General features: G+C 48.9%; 1 protein-coding gene across 7 annotated transcripts in view; it reads left to right on the top strand.

Annotated features, from left to right (window-relative positions):
- The window catches only part of UNK (unk zinc finger), a 79,833-nt gene that overhangs the window by 36,890 nt on the left and 22,729 nt on the right, over positions 1 to 20,214 (top strand). For 6 of the 7 annotated variants that reach the window (XM_075903648.1, XM_075903647.1, XM_075903649.1 and 3 more), the window contains 9 exons: positions 575 to 751; positions 2,270 to 2,397; positions 2,527 to 2,662; positions 4,733 to 4,850; positions 5,731 to 5,815; positions 8,820 to 8,861; positions 8,953 to 9,095; positions 11,480 to 11,527; positions 13,127 to 13,327. In XM_075903648.1, the coding sequence (XP_075759763.1) occupies positions 575 to 751; positions 2,270 to 2,397; positions 2,527 to 2,662; positions 4,733 to 4,850; positions 5,731 to 5,815; positions 8,820 to 8,861; positions 8,953 to 9,095; positions 11,480 to 11,527; positions 13,127 to 13,327 (1,078 nt within the window). The remainder of the gene's footprint in view (positions 1 to 574; positions 752 to 2,269; positions 2,398 to 2,526; positions 2,663 to 4,732; positions 4,851 to 5,730; positions 5,816 to 8,819; positions 8,862 to 8,952; positions 9,096 to 11,479; positions 11,528 to 13,126; positions 13,328 to 20,214) is intronic. The other variant, XM_075903650.1, reaches the window with a different exon arrangement.

The following is a 20,214-nucleotide window of genomic DNA, read 5'->3' as shown; positions in this document are numbered from 1 at the left end:
CGCTGCTGAAACTGACCAACGGCTGACTCCGGGAAGCCCAAGGCAGAGCTGCTCTGCCCCAGGCTTCCCGGAGTCAGCCGCTGGTCAGTTTCAGCAGCAGCTGACTTGGGAACGTCTGGGGCAGAGCAGCTGGGGTGCTGCCAGGATGGTCCGGTAGCGCCGCCCCTTGGCGCTATGGGACCAACCCGGCAGCACCCCAGCTGCTCTGCCGCAGGTGTCCCAATTCAGCTGCTGCTGAAACTGACCAGCAGCAGCTGAATCGGGGATGCCTGGGGAAAAGCCGGACTATCGGAAGGGGGGCTATGAGGGGTCTGGGGTGGCATCCCCCCCACACCTCCCTAGACCCCTCATAGCCCCCCCCTTCCGATAGTCCGGCATATCTGATAATCTGGCACCCCCTGGGTCCTAAAGGTGCCGGATTATCGGAAGTTTTACTGTACTTTGGTCTGACCCAGTATGGCTGTTCTTATATTATTTTCAGTCTTCTTCATCAGCATGTCCTTTCATACCTGTGAGTCCACCATGGCAACAAGAGCATGACCAGAATTTTGCTGTCTCTTCCCCTGTGCCTCAGGTGTCCATTTTTGCATAGAACTACTGGTGACACAGAGAGAAGATATCATCTACGCTACTACAAAACTGGAATCTGTATCCATGAGACTGACTCCAAAGGAAATTGCACAAAGAATGGCCTCCACTGCGCCTTTGCTCATGGGCCACACGACCTGCGCTCTCCTGTTTACGACATCAGGTACCAGAGGATGGAGTTTCCTTGGGGCTGTGCAGGGAGGGGTGATACCTGGACCTGAATGGGAGGTCAGCTGATCAAATAGATGGAAATGTAACAAAATAACGTTAAGTTTCATAGTGATGGCACTATTTCCTTCCCTAGCAAGGCAAAACACAAAAACCTCTTCTAAAGGGTGAAACATTAGGCTAGTGGCACCCTGTCTGAGATAAGGATGTTAAAATGCGATTATCTGGCTAATCATACAGTTGATACAATTTGTATCAACTATACGATTCGTTGATAAGCTCTGCTGTGCAGAGCTGCAGTGGAAGTAGCTCCAAGAGCCGGCTCCAGGGCCATCTGCGCTGCTGGCTTCTTAGTACATTTAAAATGCAGAGGCACAGTAATCAGTGTGAGCTAAGACTGTTTAGTTCCGGCTTGTGCTGAGTCCAGCAGCCCCTGTTCGCATCGGACAGTCTTGTTCAAGGTGGCCATGACTGGCCAAGGACAGGGGCTGCTCAGGCAGCAGTCCCTGTGCAGGGCCATCACCTTACTGCTGCAAACAAGGGATGGTGCCGGAGAAGTGTCATGGCCACCGTGAACAGAGACTGCTACATCCCCATCCCCTGTTTGCGGCAGCCAGAGATGGCTACAGACAGGAGCTGCTGCTTGAGCAGTCCCTGCCCACGGCCAACTCTGGCTGCTGCAAACAGGAGCTGCTTGGTGGCAACAGCCCCTGTCTGCAGGGGGCCCAGCGGCTGCTTCCCAGCAGCATCCCCTATCCCTCCCCTGCTGCCTCTGATAGAGGCAGCATTGGGGAGGAGGGGCAGGTGGCACCCCAGAGACGATGCTGCGGGGACCTGGCTTTTAAGCCCACTCCCTCCAGCACCAGCTCCTGTCCCTCTGCCTTGCCTCTCAAAGAGGCAGAAAGGGGGGGCATTGCTTGAGTCCCCGTTCACCCCATGCTCCCTGCAGCACTTCTGCTTTTGAAATGTACATTTCAAAAGCAGAAGTGCCGGCAGTGGGAACCAGCACCAGCAGGGACAGTAGCAATTCCCTGCTCGCTCTGTTTCCCACCCCTCCCCTCCCCTCCCCCCCCCCCCCCCCCCGCCTCTGCCTCCTCTGTCCCCTGTGGAGACGGTGCTGGGGGGAACCGGCTTAAAGCCAGCTCCCCCCTGCACTAGCTCATGCTCCTCCCCCACTTGCTGCCTCTCTCTGATAGTGGCAGCAAGAGGGAGGGGGAAGCAACTAGTCAAGTGGCTACTCAGCTATCCAGTAAGCATTTGCTTATCAGATAGTCCAGTAGTCCCTAACATCCCTAGTCTGAGAACCCTATAGGTTCTAACTTCTGAGGTGGAAGTTTCCTGGGAATGGACAGTTGCTGTTTGATCTCTTGTTTCTATATATGCTATGGCAAAAGCCAGTGGACATCGTGAACATACAACTACTTTGAAGCTCAGTAACAAAATTGTTAGACGCATATATCTGTCTCTACATCTGCTCTGTCTGCCTATTGTTCATTTAACTCTACTCCCGAAGGGAGCTTCAGGCTATGGAGGCTTTGCAGAATGGTCAGACCACATCAGAGGGCATAGAAGGTCAATCTGCAGTCGCTGCTAGCCATGCTATGATAGAGAAAATACTCAGTGAGGAGCCAAGGTGGCAAGGTGAGTCCCTTAGGGTCTTGCATGGGGGGCAGTCCAGTGTGCTTGGAGTGCCTGCTCCAATCAAGGGTTTTTGCATAGTAAACAAAGCACCTGTCCTCTCCAAGTAACCATCGGGGCCTTCCTTCACAGACACAACGTACGTGTTAGGAAACTACAAGACAGAACAATGCAAGAAGCCTCCCCGTCTTTGTCGCCAGGGTTACGCCTGTCCCTACTATCACAACAGCAAAGATAGAAGAAGGAGCCCAAGAAAACACAAATACAGGTATCCTTTTCCTGGGATCTTTCCAAACAAGGTGTGATGAAGTGGGGACTGTGTTCACTCTGGTTGCTTTGTTGTGATGTGTGATTCCTGCTGTTCTGGAGTAACTCTCAGTGTAGGTGTGCGTGTGCCTCAGTTTCCCTGGGCAGGGCAGCACTATCTGGATGAGGAGGGGAAGGCTGGGCATGACTCACTGTGGAAGTATGTTCAGTCTCTCAGTCCTGGGGACCACGTGACCGCAAATAACACCTTGGCCCTGGGAGTAGGACAGACCAGGAGGTGGGGCTGCCTGGGGGGCTGTAAGCAGTGGCTGTAAGTTGCGAGTTAGTTTTTGGCTCGCTGGAGAAGGGAGCCTAGCTCCAGCTCTGGGCCCTTTTCTCCCCAAGATGGGCTGTACTGAATGCTCCTGGTTCCTGTAACAAGAAGTCTGAGCTACACTGTGTCTCTGTGAACCAATAAACCTTCTGTTCTACGTGCTGGCTCAGAGTCACGTCTGGCTGCAGATGTGGGTGCAGAGCCCGGTGACTCCCCCACACTCTGACACACAAGGACCTTGGATTTGCTTCATTTAATATGGGTAACCCTTCCATAAGGCCTCTTCTGACAGTTCTGCTGCCTGAAGGGTTGGATTGATGTGCTAGTCCCCAAGCCTAGGGATTTGCCTTGTAACCAAGGTCAATAATGAATGCCTATAATAAATAAATAACTGTGTGTTACCAAATTGTATTTTAGCTCTGATCATCTCACTGTGGACAGAACCTGCATCTCGCTTCCCCATAATAACCATAATACATTTTTAAAAAACCTTCATTTCAAAAAGCGATGCAGGGTTAAAAAAAATCCTAAAAGGGGAATTTAGTTCCATTTGTAAACAATACCACATACTGCATGTAGATCATATTTTTGTGGGCTTAAATGAAAGCAGGTAAATATTTCAGAACAATCAGGCCACTTCATGTGTCTGAGATTGAAAAGGGTTTTGGGAAATTACCAGTGTTGCCTGCTTTGTACTCCTCATTTGACAGTGAAAGGCTCCTGCAACTTAGGTTATAGGTGTTCACATCATTTTACTGTTTTCTGTCTTATCACCAGTGATGCGTCTTCGTGAGCAGGTGTGTCCAGCTTAGTGGCTCTGATTTCCAAAAGCACTTCTGGATGGCCTGGATGAGAGGGAGCTTTTCTTCAATCCCTCTTAAAAACATTAGAACTGGCTGAAAAACATGAACAGTCTCATTTTCTTCCTCCTATTTTGTCATATTTTTCCAATCAATGCTAAAACCCCATAAAATCTAAGGAGCATTAAGCCATCTCATCCAGGGCAAGCATACACACCATGAATGTCCTCCAGTGACAGCCAGGGACTCCTCCTACTATCTCCAACAAGAGCCCCCTTCCATCTTTCTGTCCCATCTTTGTGCCTTATTAACAAATATTAGAAGAGTTGAGGGCCCACTACCAGTGCATGAAGAGTGTCTTGATTCCCACCCACTTCTGTGCTGCCAGCCAGCCTCCCCCCACAACTGATGTGGCTGTCTGCTCAGTCCTGGCTGCTGCATCTGGTGCTTCTATGTGCCTCCTCTTCAGTTTATTGAGGAAATGTGTCATTATACAGAACAGTGGGAGTTGGGAACATCAAGACTACAGACCTGGAAACGGAAAAGGTTCCCAGCACAGAGACAGGGAACGGATCTGCCTTTTTGTTGGTGACCCCTGTCTTCTACAGGGCCACAGTGTAACTCTGGAACCTGACTGGCTTACAGTGCTATGCGTTTTGGATTAGCCAATTAACTTAACATTATACAAACACCCAGTTGTGAAACAGAAAACAGACCCAGCATCTTTGACACTAATCTTGTTACCTGCTAATAGGGTTAGTTAAACTTTTGGGCAGTCTAGACAGGCAATGCAAGCTACAGAGGTAGCAGGGAGAAAGCTGCACAGGCACCAGCTAGTGAGTGCAGGAGAAGAAGCTGGGAGAGTGGAGTTTAGGACGTCGGGGTGCCAGGAGACAGGGCTGAGAGTGGCCAGTAAGCGTCTGTGTTTGATTCATTCCACTACCTCTTCTTTCTCCAGATCGTCACCATGTCCCAGTGTGAAACATGGTGATGAGTGGGGAGACCCCAGTAAGTGCGAGAATGGGGACACATGCCAGTACTGCCACACGCGCACAGAGCAACAGTTTCACCCAGAGGTATGGTAACCTGATCTTTCCATTTGACATCTTGCTATTTGAGAGGGAGAAGTCCAGGGTGATGATTGATAGGCAGCAAAGAGCCAGCAAAGAGGCAGATAATAAGTTGCTTGCAGCATGGTGTTTGGATGCCGAAGCAGCACGCTGGAGGTGAGCTGGGACCACAGCTGCTTGGTATGGCTCCTTTTTAGTCAGGAAAAAAAAATTGTGGGAAGGTAAAGAAGGAGGGGAAAAGATTGTGTGTGAGGGAGAAAATGAAGGTAAGCACATAGACTGTATGTGTGTATTGGTGATGAGTTGAATGGGTTTGCAGGTGAACTAATAGGGTTTATCTAATAGGAAAATGATCAATAATTGACAGTTGTTGTCATTATTAGGTCCCCATGAACCAGTACTGAAAATGGCTTCATTGCTAGTGCAGATTGGCCCAAAGCTTTTCTAGAACAATTACAGAAAGTATGTCACACTGACACTTCATATTATAACGGTTGTCTGGTCTACACTACCAATGTCATTTTCACCATCAGAGGAAGGGAGGACCATTGTTTGCTGTTGATCCAATAGGGGATCTGTTTTCTACCTAGTCATTTATTCGTTATTCCCTTAGCACTCTAATTTTCCATTATTCCACACATAAAGCTCCCACTGAAATCATTGAGGACTGATGGCAAATGCTAGCCCTTAGATGAGCTTAGCTGTGATGGGAACAATTGTTGATGTTACCAGAACTCCGGTAATGTTTCCTTCTTTAAAATAAAGCATTTAAGCGGATACTCTGAAATCTTTGTGTCTGTGACTCTAGTCTGTGTTTCTGTCTCTCTGTTGAATCTATTTTAGACATTTCTCTGAATGAACTGTCTGTGTGGTTTTTTTTTCTTAGATCTACAAATCCACCAAGTGCAATGACATGCAGCAATCTGGCAGCTGTCCTCGGGGACCCTTCTGTGCCTTTGCACATGTAGAACGTATGTTGGCTTCTTCTCTCATGTTTCAGTAATGTTTTAGCCATGAATATCTTTAGTTTGGTGCTCCAGGCTAGAATAGATAGGACCACAAAGGGGAGAGCTTTCTTTGGGAGCTCATTTAAAGTCATGATGCCAATAGGAGGAGATGTGAGCACAGCTGAAGGTAATAGATAGTCTTTTTCAAGTGATTACTCATGTCCATTCCATATTAGGATTGCATGCTCGCCACGTGCACCAATGCCAGAAGTTTTTCCCTCCGCAGTACCTGTAGGAGAGCAGCTCTGACGACCCCTGGGGTGGCACTTCCATGGTATGATATAAGGGACGCCTAATGCACCCTTCATCCTCAGCTCCTTCTTGCCACCAGCACAGTGGAGCTGCTGGGTCTTCAACCAAGCTTGCTTCTCTGTTGTCTTTGAGAATACAGTTTCTTCTTTTGTATATAGTTTCTTAATTAGCTGGTTAAAGTTCTCCCACTGGGCGTCTGAACTCAACATTACCTTCTCACGATCTTCAGTGTAGTCCATCTTAGATTGCCTACTGCTCCTCAAGAACCATGGTGCACTCTTCCATTAGTGTGCATTTCGTGGCCATCTCCACAGTTCACCAGCATGTTGAGGGTCAGACGGTGTTCTCTCTTGACATGATGGTCAGATTCTCACACAGCTTTACCTGCAGGCACAAGACTTTGTCCCATAGCAGGACCTTAGCCTGGTCCTCTAAAGACTCACTGGCCTGCCCTTTGAGCCACTAGATTCCTGCTCCCTTGCCTTCTTGTTCTGGAAGGTTGCATTCCTGGTGGCCATAATGTCAGCATGAGAAGTCTCAGAAATCAAACCTTTGACCTCAGAGCCACCTTACTCAGTTTTCCATAAAGACAAAGTCCATCAGCGGCCCCACCTGGCATCTCTTTCCTCCTTCCCTCCTTTTCAGTTGTAAATAAGTTTGTAATTGTTAATAGTTAGTCCCCTGCTGAGACTCAGCCTGGGGACAGGGCATGCCCTGGTCCCCCAGATTTAAACCACGTGCTAACTGTTGAAGGCCTATGCTAGTTAGTGACCCCCATGGCAACTGCCTTTGCTGGCTGTGTGAGAGGCCATATCAACTATAAGTGTTGCATCTTTAGGTCTGTCAGACCCAGGACCATAAAAGACAATGTTATAAGACTTAAAGCACTACTGATGCAGTTGGCTTTGGCTCCCCAAAACCAATGTTCAGATTCGGTACTAAGTACTAGTACCTCAGTATGAAGCGCTACTCAAAATGTGAGTAAGATCTTCTGGTCCTGATCCTTCTTCCAGCATTGGAAGTCATCTCCTCATCACCGGTCTTACTGATGCAAAGGAGGACTAATGTGCCATGGTCTCCATCCTGCTGTCATGGATGAACTTCACAGTCTCCAACATTGCCCTCTTCTGGCAGTTCCCAACATTGGAGGGACCGTAGTACCCGATCTCTCAGCCAGTGTCAGGTCGGACAGTGCCCATTGGAATGATCCTCCCTCCCACCGGCACAGTCATTGGCAGTACACCCTTGCCACCCACCTTGATACTGCAAGCAGCCACACAGTCTTCACCTTGGCCTCCGGCACTGTGGCCCTCACAATGCTGCCTCTGGACCCTGTGGGGCTTCCCCATGCAGTCAGTAGCCAGAGCCTCTGAGTCTCAGTTGGGACCATCTGCCAGCCAACCTCTGGCACCAGAATCAGCTAGGCTGGGCACTCCCTTGTTCAGGAGGAAATTGAGGCTTAACCTCCCACCACCACCACCAGAGGAGGGATAATCAGCCCGGGCCTCTTCCTCCTCACCAGATGAGGCCATAGTGGCACCCCCTCTGGAGGTTGCACAGGACAATAACAAGGCACACCAAGACTTCTTGAAACAGGTGACCGCAAACCTGAATCTTCTGGCAGAGTAGGTTGAGGAGTCCACAGACACCCTTTTTTGGCCCAGCTACGGTCACATTGCCTCTTCATGAAGGGGTCACTAAGATAGCTAAGGCTTTGTGGCAGACATCTTCCTCCATTCCCCCAATCTCAAAGGGGGTGGAACATAAATACTTCATCCCAGCCAAGGACCATGATTACCTGTATACCCAACTGGCCCCAAATTTGCTTGTGGTAGAATTAGTTAACCACAGAGAGTGACAGGGTCAACCTGCCCCTATTTTCCCAAAATAAAGACTCAAGACGCCTGGACCTTTCTGGGCATAAACTTTATTCATCTACCAGTTTCCAATTGTGGGTGGCTATTCATCAGGCACACATGTTCATGGCCCACTACGTCATTATGTAGCAGGCCAGAAGAGATATGGGATTTGGCAGGGCCTTACTCAGTTCTGCATGTCCTTAAACTCCTACCCCCCCTCCTCAGATATTTCTCGGAGTCATCTAAGTTGAATGGACATGAGCAGTCACTCGAAGAAGAAAAGACAGTTACCTGTTTCCGTAACTGATATTCTTCGAGATGTCCATTCAACATATCCCCTCCCCCTTCCTCTCTGTTGGAGTTTCTCTATGTAGCGCGGCATATGTGCGCCACTCCAGCGGGTGCTAGAGGTCGGTTCCCTACAGAGACCGCTAAGCGAAAAATCTTTCAGCACCAGTTCATGTGGTGAGCACACACACCTAATTTGAATGGACATGAGCAACACACCTTGAAGAACACCAGTTACAGAAATAGATAACCATCTTTTCCATAGCCTTGTACACACATTACCATTTTCTGTAATGATTTGGGTTCTGGACTTATGGAAATGCATTGTCGCCCTTAGTTAATTGCAACACGTATATCAGCTGTGTGCATAGCATGTTTAAAACCCCTTGCTGGTACAGGATAGCCTACATGTATAGCATATAATTCACTTAGTAAAAATATTGTTGGAGAAAGAGTAATTACTGATCTAGAGGCCAGCAGATTGCAAAACTGAAGGAAGTGTGATAATATAAGATGAGAAATGCCCATTTTGCCTGATAGGATTTCTTGTTGCTTCTGTACTGATTAAGAATCCATGGAACATTCCCTGTGGAGAGCTAGCAGCAGGAGAGGTATGTAGCTGCTGTTCTTCCCAAATACGTTGTGATCTCTGGCCATTCATGCAGCTTTGAATGATGTTGCATGTCCTTTTTTTTCATGCAGAACCTCCACTCAATGAAGATTTACAGCCATCCTCAGCTGTATCCAGCCCAACGCAAACAGGCCCTGTGATGTATATGCCATCAGCTGCTGGCGATTCTGTTCCAGTGAGCCCTTCTAGTCCACATGCTCCAGACCTTAGCAATGTATGTGACACTACTAGGTAGCCTTTGTTCACACATTGTTAACCTGCATTTCCCTACTGTACCACTCTCTTCCAGAGTAGGAAATTTTTCAAAGGGTTTGAATTTTTTTGGCTCTCAGCCAATGTTTCCTCTCATTTTTTTCCATCCATGTGTGGAATACATTTTGTTATGAGCATCAATGCACGTGAGGATTCAATAGGAACATATACTGTGAGCACTCTGCTCATCAGCTGGGCAGCATCTGAATCTCTCCTGAGCTGCTGCCCAAGCGCTCATCTTACAGGGTACAGTGCTCTCAGCTCAGTACTTCTTCAGAGAGATTATTTGGGGAGGAACATAGGTTTTAGCCTTACTTCTAGAAACTTATTCCATGCTTATAGCATTGTTTTGCTTTTCATTCCCTAAAACAGTGGTCCCCGCGGGGCCATTTGTGTGCGCCCGCCAAGTGCTCAGGGCTGGCCTGGCCCCGGGCAGATGGTGCATGCATGGAGCCGGAGCCGGACACCGGCCCCAGGAGCGCCGCGAATTGGCCGCTCACGCCCCGGGTGCGCGGCGCTTGGGGGGAAGGCGCCAGCCCCGGGCGTGCGGCGCTTGCAGGGGGGGGGGCGCCGGCCCTGGGCGTGCGGCGCTTGCAGGGGGGGGCGCCGGCCCCAGGTGTGCGGCGCTTGCAGGGGGGGGCACCGGCCCCGGGCGTGCGGCGCTTGCAGGGGAGGGCGCCGGCCCCGGGCGCGCGGTGCTTGCAAGGGAGGGGGAGGCGCCGGCCCCGGGCGCGCGGTGCTTGCAAGGGAGGAGGGGGCGCCGGCCCCGGGCGCGTGGCGTTTGCAAGGGAGGGGGAGGCGCCGGCCCCGGGCACGCGGCACTTGCAAGGGGGGGGGGGGGGCGCCGGCCCCAGGCATGCGGCGCTTGCAAGGAGGGGGGGATTGCAAGGAGGAGGCGCCGGCCCCGGGCACGCGGCGTTTGCAAGGGAGGGGGGACACCGGCCCCGGGCACGCGGCGCTTGCAAGGGGGGGGGCGCCGGCTCCGGGCACGCGGCGCTTGCAAGGGGGGGGGCGCCGGCTCTGGGTGCGCGGCGCTTGCAAGGGGGGAGGGCGCTTGCAAAGGGGGGGGCGCCGGGCGCGCAGCGTTTGCAGGGGGGGCGCTTGCAGGGGAGCGCGCAGCGCTTGCAAGGGGAGGGGGCACTTGTAAGAGGGGGAGCGCCAGCACCGGGCGCGCGGCACTTGCTGGGGGGCACTTGCAGGGGAGCACCGGCCCTGGGAGCGTGGCGCTTGCAGGGGGGGCTCCGCCCCTGAGCACGCGGCTATGGGGGGGCCCCACCCCTGGGCGTGCATGTGTCCCCACCCTTTGGCGCCCTGCAGGCGAACGGCCACTCCCCCTGGCGCCCGGCAGCCTCTAAAGGTTGGGGACCACTGCCCTAAAAGGTTTCCTTTATTAGCGTTGGGCAGGAGCTGTCCGAGGCAAGCTGCGGCAGCTGGCGCCTCAGGCGGAACGCATGATTGGCGTCCCTGCCTGCAGGGCCGTCAGTGGACTGACATCATCGTCAGGCGCCTCGGGCGGCGGCACCCTAGGCGGCGGCCAAGACCGCCTATAGCCACGGGCCACCCCTGGCATTGGGTGAGGTATAGTTCATGGAAGTGGAAAGTGTATGGCTTCTGTATCCACGTACAATCCATGAGCCAGAATAATCTAGAGTACAAAACTATAATTTAGTTTGCTTATGCATGAAATCTCTAAGAAGTTTAGCCTGTGCACAAGGTGACTGTTTGCATTAAGCTACTTTGGAGCTTGCAGTGTTCCCAAACTGTTGATGAAGATTTTAAAGAGATACACTGGCATGGTCTTAAATCATGAAAATTCTATACTGGTTTAGATGAGTTGAACTCATTTAAGAGTTCCCACATGGAAAGGGACTCTTTAACCTGGAAGTTTGAAAATGAGGCTGTACTTTGTTACAATCAAAATCCAGTCAATAAGAGTTTGAATTCCCCTGAATTTGATTGTGTCTGGGACACCTGGCCAGATCTTTAAGACAGACTGGGCATGATATTTTCTCTTAGTAATTAAAACTATGGAATAAAGTACAAACATTCTTTTATTCTCTGTGAAAATGCCATCTGAATGCTCTTTAAGCCACAGGAAAACTGAATGTTCAATCTCATGATCACTGAGATCTGTTCTCTTTCTGGAGCTCTTCCGTCTTTAAAATGGAGCCTTCCCTAATCCATAAACACATACCAAAAAAAGGAAATATTTGTCATTTTGCTTGTAGCCTGCAAACACATATAACTATGCTGATGATAATTTTTCCTGAGTAATTCATCAAAGGAAAATACTCAGTGAAGTAACCAAGCTCACATGGCCTGTTCTGTTTTGTATTTGTACTGTAGGTGTGGAATAAACCAGGAACTCTGCCAACCAGCCCCACGTCCACCACAGTAAGCAGTAACTTTATGACTTCAGGGGAGGGAAAACTGCAGGCAGCCCATGTTAAAAATCATGCTCCCAGAATCCCTCTTGCTCACTCCAGCCTCCTCCATGCTACATTTCAGATTGTGGGAGCAATAGCTGTGTGCAAATTTAGTTCTAAATTGAAAAAAATAAAACTGTTTAAATGCATGATGCAAGGTTGTGGCCCAAAGGAGAGAACCAGTGGAGGACTCCTGTTTTATCTCTGGTTGTCAATACTTTGGTCTTGTCTACACTAGGATTTTCAGACTAGCAGGTACAGTTCCACTGGTAGATACTATAGCATATATGCTGCTCAGACCAGTTCAGGTGCTTTTACTGTTAGCTAACAGAGTTAAAACACTGATCCTCCTCAGAGTGCAGACAGAATCCTAATCTGAATCAACCTAAAGAGAATGGAAAGAGCTTTGATCAAGTCAGTGAACTCCAGGAGTCTCATGTGAGGCTGCAGAGGGAAGTGTCTCTAGATCCTCAGGTTACATATCACTGTGCATTTCAAAGGGGCAGCCATGGAGCCCGGGGTCAGCTGGGCACTCCCCTGCTGATCCCGGGCTCTGTGCGACATTTCCCCAGAACCCGACATTTCCCCAGAAGTCCATGGAGTCCCCAGCTGACCATGGGTTCCAGAGAAGTGCCACGCGGAACCTGGGGAGTCCCCTGCTGACCGTGAGTTACAGGGAAGTGCCACGCAGAACACGGGCACTCCCCGGCTGACCCCAGACTCTGCATGGCATGCAGCACAGCATGGAGCCCGGTGTCAGCAGGGGACTCTGAGTCCCCCGCTGACCCGGGGATCCATGGCTTTGAAATGCACAAGAGCTCCAACGTGTAGCTCGGAATCAGCAGGCCCCAGACTTCCCGCTGGCCCCAGGCTGTACACGGAGTTCAGAATGCCCAGCAGGGTCTCTTGTACATTTCAGAGGAGGAATGCAGAAGTGCCTATCGAGTAGTCCAGTGTTTCTCAACCAGTGGTACGAATATCCTTAGGGGTACTTGAGAAGAATCTGAGGGGTACTTCAACACAGCTGAAGTTTGGAGAAAAATGAATTTTTGTTTTAAGTTTTATAGCATTTTGTACACCCAAAAATGTAATCTGGCTACAAAAATTGTTTAAACAAATGTGTTGCAATAGTAGAAAAAAAAATTGTGTCTGAAAACAGTAGGTACTAGGGGTACTTATAATTTTTTTTTTTTTAAAGGGGTACTTTATAAAAAAAAAAAAAGGTTGAGAAACACTGGAGTAGTCGATGGAAATTCCATTGACTACTCGACTAGTCAGTTAACCACAATTTAACACATAATACAAAGGCAGTAGCACTAGGCGGCAGGCGGGAACCGGTACACTGCCGTCATCCATGTAACTGGTGAAATTTTCAGTGGTTACACAGTTACTTAATTACACACATTTGAACATCCTTAATGTATATATTTGTCTATTTCTGCTGACCATCAGTGAAGCTAATGCACAAACAAGGAAGTAAAAGAGAGAGTCCATAGGAATCATTTGACTCAGCGATGCTGACTGAAAGTTCCTTTATTATGACCTTTATGTTTTCTTTTCCTGTTAGATTCTTTGTAGGAATAGCAGCCTCGGAAGTCCATCTAATATATGTGGATCCCCTCCTGGTGCCATTGGGAAACCACACAGCTTGGAGAACATTGGTTTTCCCACAGACTCAGTAACTGCAGCCAGCAGCTATAAGAAAGCACCAGGGTTTGAACGGGAGGATCAAGTGGGGGCCGAGTATCTGAAGAGCTTCAAATGCCAGGTAAAAAGAGAATGTTGTGTGGTGGAGAGCAATTGCCTGACTTAGTTTGGGTTGATTCTGTTGTCCGTGGAACAAAAGTAACACACAGTTGCCACAATGTTTGATTCCTAAATTTACTTTTGTGGTCCCAACTTCTATGCATCTGTTCAATCTCTCATTAGCTCCTGGCTGTCCTGTTGCCATTGCAAACTCAGTCTGTCAAAATTTAGCTTTACTCATAGACTTTAAGGTCAGAAGGGACCATTATGATCATCTAGTCTGACCCCCTGCACAGTGCAGGCCACAGAATCTCACCCATCCCCTCCTAGAATAATCCTCTCACCTATATCTCAGCTATTGAAGCCTTCAAATACTTTGAAGACCCCAAGATGCAGAGAATCCTCCAGCTGTGATCTGTACCCCATGCTACAGAGGAAGGCGAAAAACCTCCAGGGCCTCTGCCAATCTACCCTGGAGGAAAATTCCTTCCCGACCCCAAATATGGCGATCAGCTAAACCCTGAGCATGTGGGCAAGACTTACCAGCCAGACACCCAGAAAGTTCTCTATAGTAACTCCTATCATCCCTCCATTGATCTATTTACCACTGATAATGAAAGGTCAATTAGTTACCAAGATCATGTTATCTCATCAAACCATCCCCTTCATAAACCCATCGGCTGTGTCTAGACTGGCAAGTTTTTCTGCAAAAGCAGATGCTTTTGCGGAAAAACTTGCCAGCTGTCTACACTGGCCGCTTGAATTTCCGCAAGAACACTGATTTCCTACTATCTGAAATCAGTGCTTCTTGCGGAAATACTATGCTGCTCCCGTTCGGGCAAAAGTCCTTTTGCGCAAACGGGCCAGTGTAGACAGCTCAGATTTGTTTTGCACAAAAAAGCCCCGATTGCGAAAATGGCGATCGGGGCTTTTTTGCGCAAAAGCGCGTCTAGATTGGCACGGACACTATTCCGCAAAAAGTGCTTTTGCGGAAAAGTGTCTGTGCCAATCTAGACGCTCTTTTCTGCAAATGCTTTTAATGGAAAACTTTTCCGTTAAAAGCATTTGCGGAAAATGATGCCAGTCTAGACGCAGCCATCTAGTTTAATCTTGAAGCCAGATAGATCTTTTGCCCCCACAACTTCCCTTGGAAGGCCATTCCAGAACCTCACTCCTCTAATGGTTAGAAACCTTCGTCTAATCTCAAGTCTAAACTTCCTACTAGCCAGCTTATATCCATTTGTTCTTGTGTCCACATTGGTATTAAGCTTAAATAATTCCTCTCCCTCCGTGGTATTTGTCCCTCTAATATATTTAAAGAGTGCAATCATGTCCTCCCTCAGCCTTCTTTTAGTTAAGGTAAACAAGCCAAGCTCCTTGAGTCTCCCTTCATAAGACAGGTTTTCCATTCCTCGGATCATCCTAGTGGCCCTTCTTTGTACCTGTTTAAATCAAGTCCCTCTCCACATCTTTCCTTCTTTATTAACTTTGGATAGCAATTCGATGTCATTTGAATCTGCTTCTTCCACAAGGTTCTCTTCAGATGTAGAATATCTCTCTCCACTGCTAAAATCCTTATTCACATCTGGGTCACCTTGATCACTGCAACTATCATTTCTCTGCTCTTGTCACCTCTCATTTCTCTGCTCTTGTCACCTCTCATTTCTCCGATCTGTCCAGACACCACTGCTAGTTCTCTTTCTTTCCCACTGCTCCAAACATGTCATCCTTCTTCTGAAATTTCTTCCCCAGCTCCCATGTTTCCTTGTCCTGTGTAGATCCTTTGTAGGAACAGCTGCCTTGGAAGTCCATCTAATATATGTGGGTTCCCTCCTGATGCCACTGGGAAACCACACAGCTTGGAGAGCATTGGTTTTGCCACAGACTTAGTAACAGCAGCCAGCAGCTCCAGGAAGGCACCAGGGTTTAAATAGGAAGATCAAGTGGGGGGCCAAGTACTTAGGGTGAAAGTAACTTATCAGTCTTATTAGTAAGGGGGCTCGGCTCCTTTTAAATCGCCAGGCACCAGGGAGCTGTCCCCTCTCCATCCCAGTCGGTGGCCCTGCAACTACAGCGCTGCCGCTTTCTTACCAGTATGCCATACCAGCCCGTAGGAGCCCACTTTCACCTCTGCTTCTTGTTCAAGTGGTATTCCTAGGAGTGCTACACATCAGGGTGTGCATGAGCCTATGCACTCTTAATTGGAGATTTTTGTGAGACATGTACATCAACAGGCAAAGGGTGGGGGCGGGGGGGAATCTATTCCACAGCCCTCTAAGAGGCACTATAGCTCTGGGCCATCTGTGTTCTTCACAATCTCTCTTTAGAGGCCTGTCACCTCCCCTGGGCCAAGAATGCCACTGTGGGCCGCAGTTCCCTTCTCACCACACAAGTGGGCTCTTTCCCTGAAAGTGACTTCCACACTCTTCCAAAAGTGGGGGTTTCCCTGAGTGGATTTATTCGCCGCTAGACAGAAAGTGAAGTGCCCCAGGTTCTGCTCCAGACCGGGCCTGGAGAAAGGTTCCCTTGCAGACACCTTCCTCCTTCCTTGGAAAAAAGGCCTCATATATGCCTTCCCACCATTTTCCCTGAGTAATTCTCATTGTGCTGGCATGGCTGCACCAGCATTAGAACAGCAGTCTCCGAAACCTCTTAGTCCACCAGTCTCAGCTTCTTCTGGCCCGCACAGATCTTCTGTCACTGTCTACTGCACTCGGACCTGCAGTCTCTTCCCCTCATGGTGTGGCTGCTCCATGGCAGAATTCACAGGAGCAGGCCTCATTGGAAGTGAGGAGTGTTCTCTTGGAAAGCAAGAAGCCCTCCACTGGGTCCACCTATGTGGCGAAATAGACTTGATTCGCAATCTGGGCTGCTTAGAAGGGGTTCATCCCCATTGAGGTCCTTCTGCAGACAGTCCTTGGCTACCTCCTTCATCTTAAACACAGTACCTTAACAGGTATTGTTTTGACTTCAATCAGAGTCCACCTGTCTGCAATCTCGGCCTTCCATCTGCCTATTCAGGGCCATTCTGTGTTTTCCCACAACTTAACAGCCAGATTCTTAAAAGGTCTTGAGAGGCTTTTTCTGCATGCCCTGCCCCTCTTCCCCAGAAGGACCTTAATTTGGTTCTTTCAAGGCTGACATGGCCTCCCTTTGAGCTGCTGGCCTCCTGTCCCCTTTCGCTCCTTTCTGCTAAGGAGGCCTTTTTAGTAGCAATTACATTGGCCAGAAGAGTGTCTGAACTCCATGCCCTAACATCAGAACCCTCTTATGCGGCCGCCTTTAAGGATAAGGTGCAGCTTAGAGCTCATCCGGCCTTTCTTCCCAAGGTTGTATCTGCCTTCCACATGGGCCAGGATATCTTTCTTCCTGTCTTCAATTGGAAAATTCATCAGACCAGTGAGTAGAGACACCTGCACACTTCAGAGGTCAGGAGGGTGCTTGCTTTCTACCTAGAATCATAGAATACTAGGACTGGAAGGGACCTCGAGAAGTCATCGAGTCCAGTCCCCTGCCCTCATGACAGGACCAAATACTGTCTAGACCATCCCTGGACCATATGAGACCCTTCCGTAAGTCCTCCCAGCTCTTAGTGGCTTATGCTGAGCATAGGAAGAGTCTTCTGGTCTTTTCGCGATGGATTTCCAGGTGTATCGTCTCCTGCATCAATATGTGCTATGTTGGCAGATGTTCAACCTCCACTGTTGGCAAAGATGCACTCAACCATGGCCCAAGCCTTGGGCACCTTCCCCACCACTGTCCTGATCTCAGACATCTGCAAAGTTGCAACATGGTCTTTGGTACATATGTTCACATCTCATTACGCCAGCATGTAGCAGGCCAGAGAGGATGTAGGATTCGGCAGAACCGTACTGAATTCTGCGTGACCTTAAACTTCTACCCTGCTCCCTTTCTCTTTCCATTCTGTTTTTTGTCTGAATCCTACTGCTCCTTAAGATCAGAATAATCTCCTGTTTCTTGTCTGCCATGTGCCACCTTTTCCATCTTCAAGTCCAGTTCTTCCATGAATTTCCTTCTTTGGAGTCACCAGTAATTTCTCTGTATTTTCCTTGTCAAAATTGATGACTTATCTTTCTTTATCCATGACAGAGATGGTGTCTTCATCTGTATTTTGAAAAGAGATGTTCTGTAAATTTGCTGTTGCTGATTATATTATTAGTGAAATAAGTAGATTTTTATAAGGGAATGAAGAAGACATATTCACAGACATCTTTTCATGAGGGCTGGTCTCTGCCAAACTGAGAAATGGTGGTACATTACTGAAAGCAGAGGTGCCTGGAAAATTTCCTTTTAATCTGACCACAGTTAAGCCCTGTGTACATTACATTGAGGATATTAGCATTAAGCCTGTAAAGCCAGTGCTTTTTTGTGATGGTACACACCAGTACGATGTATTGTCACTTTTTTGGGGGGCAAAAGGGGGGACCACTCGCAGAGCACTCATGCTTCACTGGACAGAAGCCCGCTCAGGATACACGGCAATTAAAAGGGCCGCAACTTCATTTCGGTTACTCCCCGGTGCTTTTTTTGTTTGTTTGTTTTTTCTCAATAAATTTTTATTTATTTATTTATTTTTAAAAACCATTTGGCAACCCTAGTACCGGCACACTTTTTTTGTTTAAAAAAAAAAAAAAAAAAAAAAAGGATTGTGTAAGGCACTGTCTCTGTTGCACTTCAGTTACAATACAAATAATTGAAACCCCCCTCTTAGACAAGGTCTTGAAAAAATGACTTGCTTTAGAAGTCATTAATGTTGTTTGTGCTCACGTGATTTTTTTTTTTCATTTTCATTTTTATTTATTTATTTATTTATTTACAGCTAGGTGAAAGAGACATGCTTCATGTCTGCAAGGAGGCTAGTCTTGACCACTGTTTTTGGTTTAGTTAAAATGATTTAGTTATGGGTATTGACAATGTTTATGCCATATTAATTTAAACCATTTTAAAAAACCGTTCTAGTGTTTGCTTAACTGGGCATAGTTTAAGAAACGCGGATTTACAAATCTCTTTGGGAACAAAGTTCAGGGCTGGCTGTAACTTCACCACATCTCACTGCTAAATACAGCAGCTTGTAGCAGTTGTTTAAAAACAAAAGAAAAGCCACATGCTCATTCTCCATTGCAAGTGCTACAGAAAAGGAGTAACCAGGCAGCTCCAAGGCTGAAGACCAAGAGAATCCCAGTCTCTTGCCAGCAGAGACAGTTTCGAGGGAGACCCTGTCTTGGAGAAAACATGGGCAAAGAGCCCAACCTGAGGAGGAAGGGGAAGGAAATATAAATATGACTTTTAAAAGGGCCCTGTCTCCAGAAGAGTGTGTGTGGGAAGTTCAGTTTGCACGATGAACACGTTGTGTTCTGGCACTCTGGTGTGACCTTGCTTGTGTGCATGCTGCCAAATTGTATAGTAGCTATGTGACGTGACTGAATTGTGCAGGGTTTTAGCAAAGAAAAATCTACAGTATTCAAATATAACTGCCCAAAATTAGGTACCTAGATCCCTCTTGGCTCTAGTAAATAAAAGTGGTGTGATATTTTAAGAGGTGCTGAGGATCCACGGTTCCCATTACCTTCAGAGGGTCCTGAAGCCACCATCCATAACCCTCACGACAAATGCATCTCTCATGGGTAGGATTGTGCACATCGACAAACTCATGGTGCAAAGGCGATGGTCCGCAGAGGAGTCCAAATTGCACGTAAACATACTGGAACTCCGGGCAGTAAGCAATTCTTGCCAACATTTATTACAGTAAAACTCCATTGGTCCGGTAACCAATGCTCCGGCACTCCTGATGGTCCGGCACCATCAGGAACCCGGAAGTGCTCTGGCTGCCGGACAATTGGAGCTGCTCTGCGCCCGGCTTCCCCGATTCAGCCGCTGCTGAAACTGACCAGCAGCTGAATCGGGGAAGCCGGGAGCAGAGCAGCTGGGGTGCTGCCGGGTTGGTCCCATAGTGCTGCCCCTTGGGGCTGCGGGACCAACCCAGCAACACTCTAGCTGCTCTTGGGGATGCCTGGGGAAGAGCAGCTGGAGAGCTGCCGGGTTGGTCCCACAGCGCTGAGGGGCGGCGCTGCAGGACCAACCCGGCAACACGCTAGCTGCTCTGCCCCAGGTGTCCCCGATTCAGCCGCTGCTGAAACTGATAAGCAGCTGACTCCAGGAAGCCCGGGGCAGAGCTGCTCTGCCCCGGGCTTCCTGGAGTCAGCCGCTGATCAGTTTCAGCAGCGTCTGAATCGGGGATGCCTGGGGCAGAGCAGTTGGGATGCTGCAGGGTTGGTCCCGTAGCGCTGCTCCACGGCGCTGCAGGACCAACCCGGCTGCACTCCAGCTGCTCTTCCCCAGACGTCCCCAAGAGCAGCTGGGGTTGCTGCTGGGTTGGTCTCACAGCGCCGAAGGGCGGCTCTACCGGACCAACCCGACAGCACCCCAGCTGCTCTGCCCCAGGCATCCCAGATTCAGCCGCTGCTGAAACTGACCAGCAGCGGCTGAATCAGGCATCCCCCCCACCCCACCCCAGACCCCTCATAGCCCCCCCTTCCGATAGTCCGGCATATCTGATAATCCGGTATCCCCTGGGTCCTAAAGGTGCCGGATTATCGGAAGTTTACTGTACATCCAATTCTCAACAAAACAATACATATTTTCATGGACAAGGTGACAACCATGTACTACATAAATCGCCAGGATAGAGCCAGATCATACCGCTTGTGTATGGAAATGGTCCAGCTATGGACAAGGTATATCCCATTCAACATACATCTTCAAGCCACCTGCTTGGCGGGCAAGAGCAATACCATGGTAGACCCCCCTCGGCAGGAACTTCAACTCAAATCACAAATGGGAGATCGATACCAGTCTCCTATCACAAGTATTCAGTCAGTAGGGTTTCCC

The sequence above is a fragment of the Pelodiscus sinensis genome, chromosome 20 (genome assembly GCF_049634645.1).
Source record: "Pelodiscus sinensis isolate JC-2024 chromosome 20, ASM4963464v1, whole genome shotgun sequence".
Lineage (NCBI taxonomy): Eukaryota > Metazoa > Chordata > Testudines > Trionychidae > Pelodiscus > Pelodiscus sinensis.
This window is presented reverse-complemented; position numbering and strand designations above follow the sequence as displayed.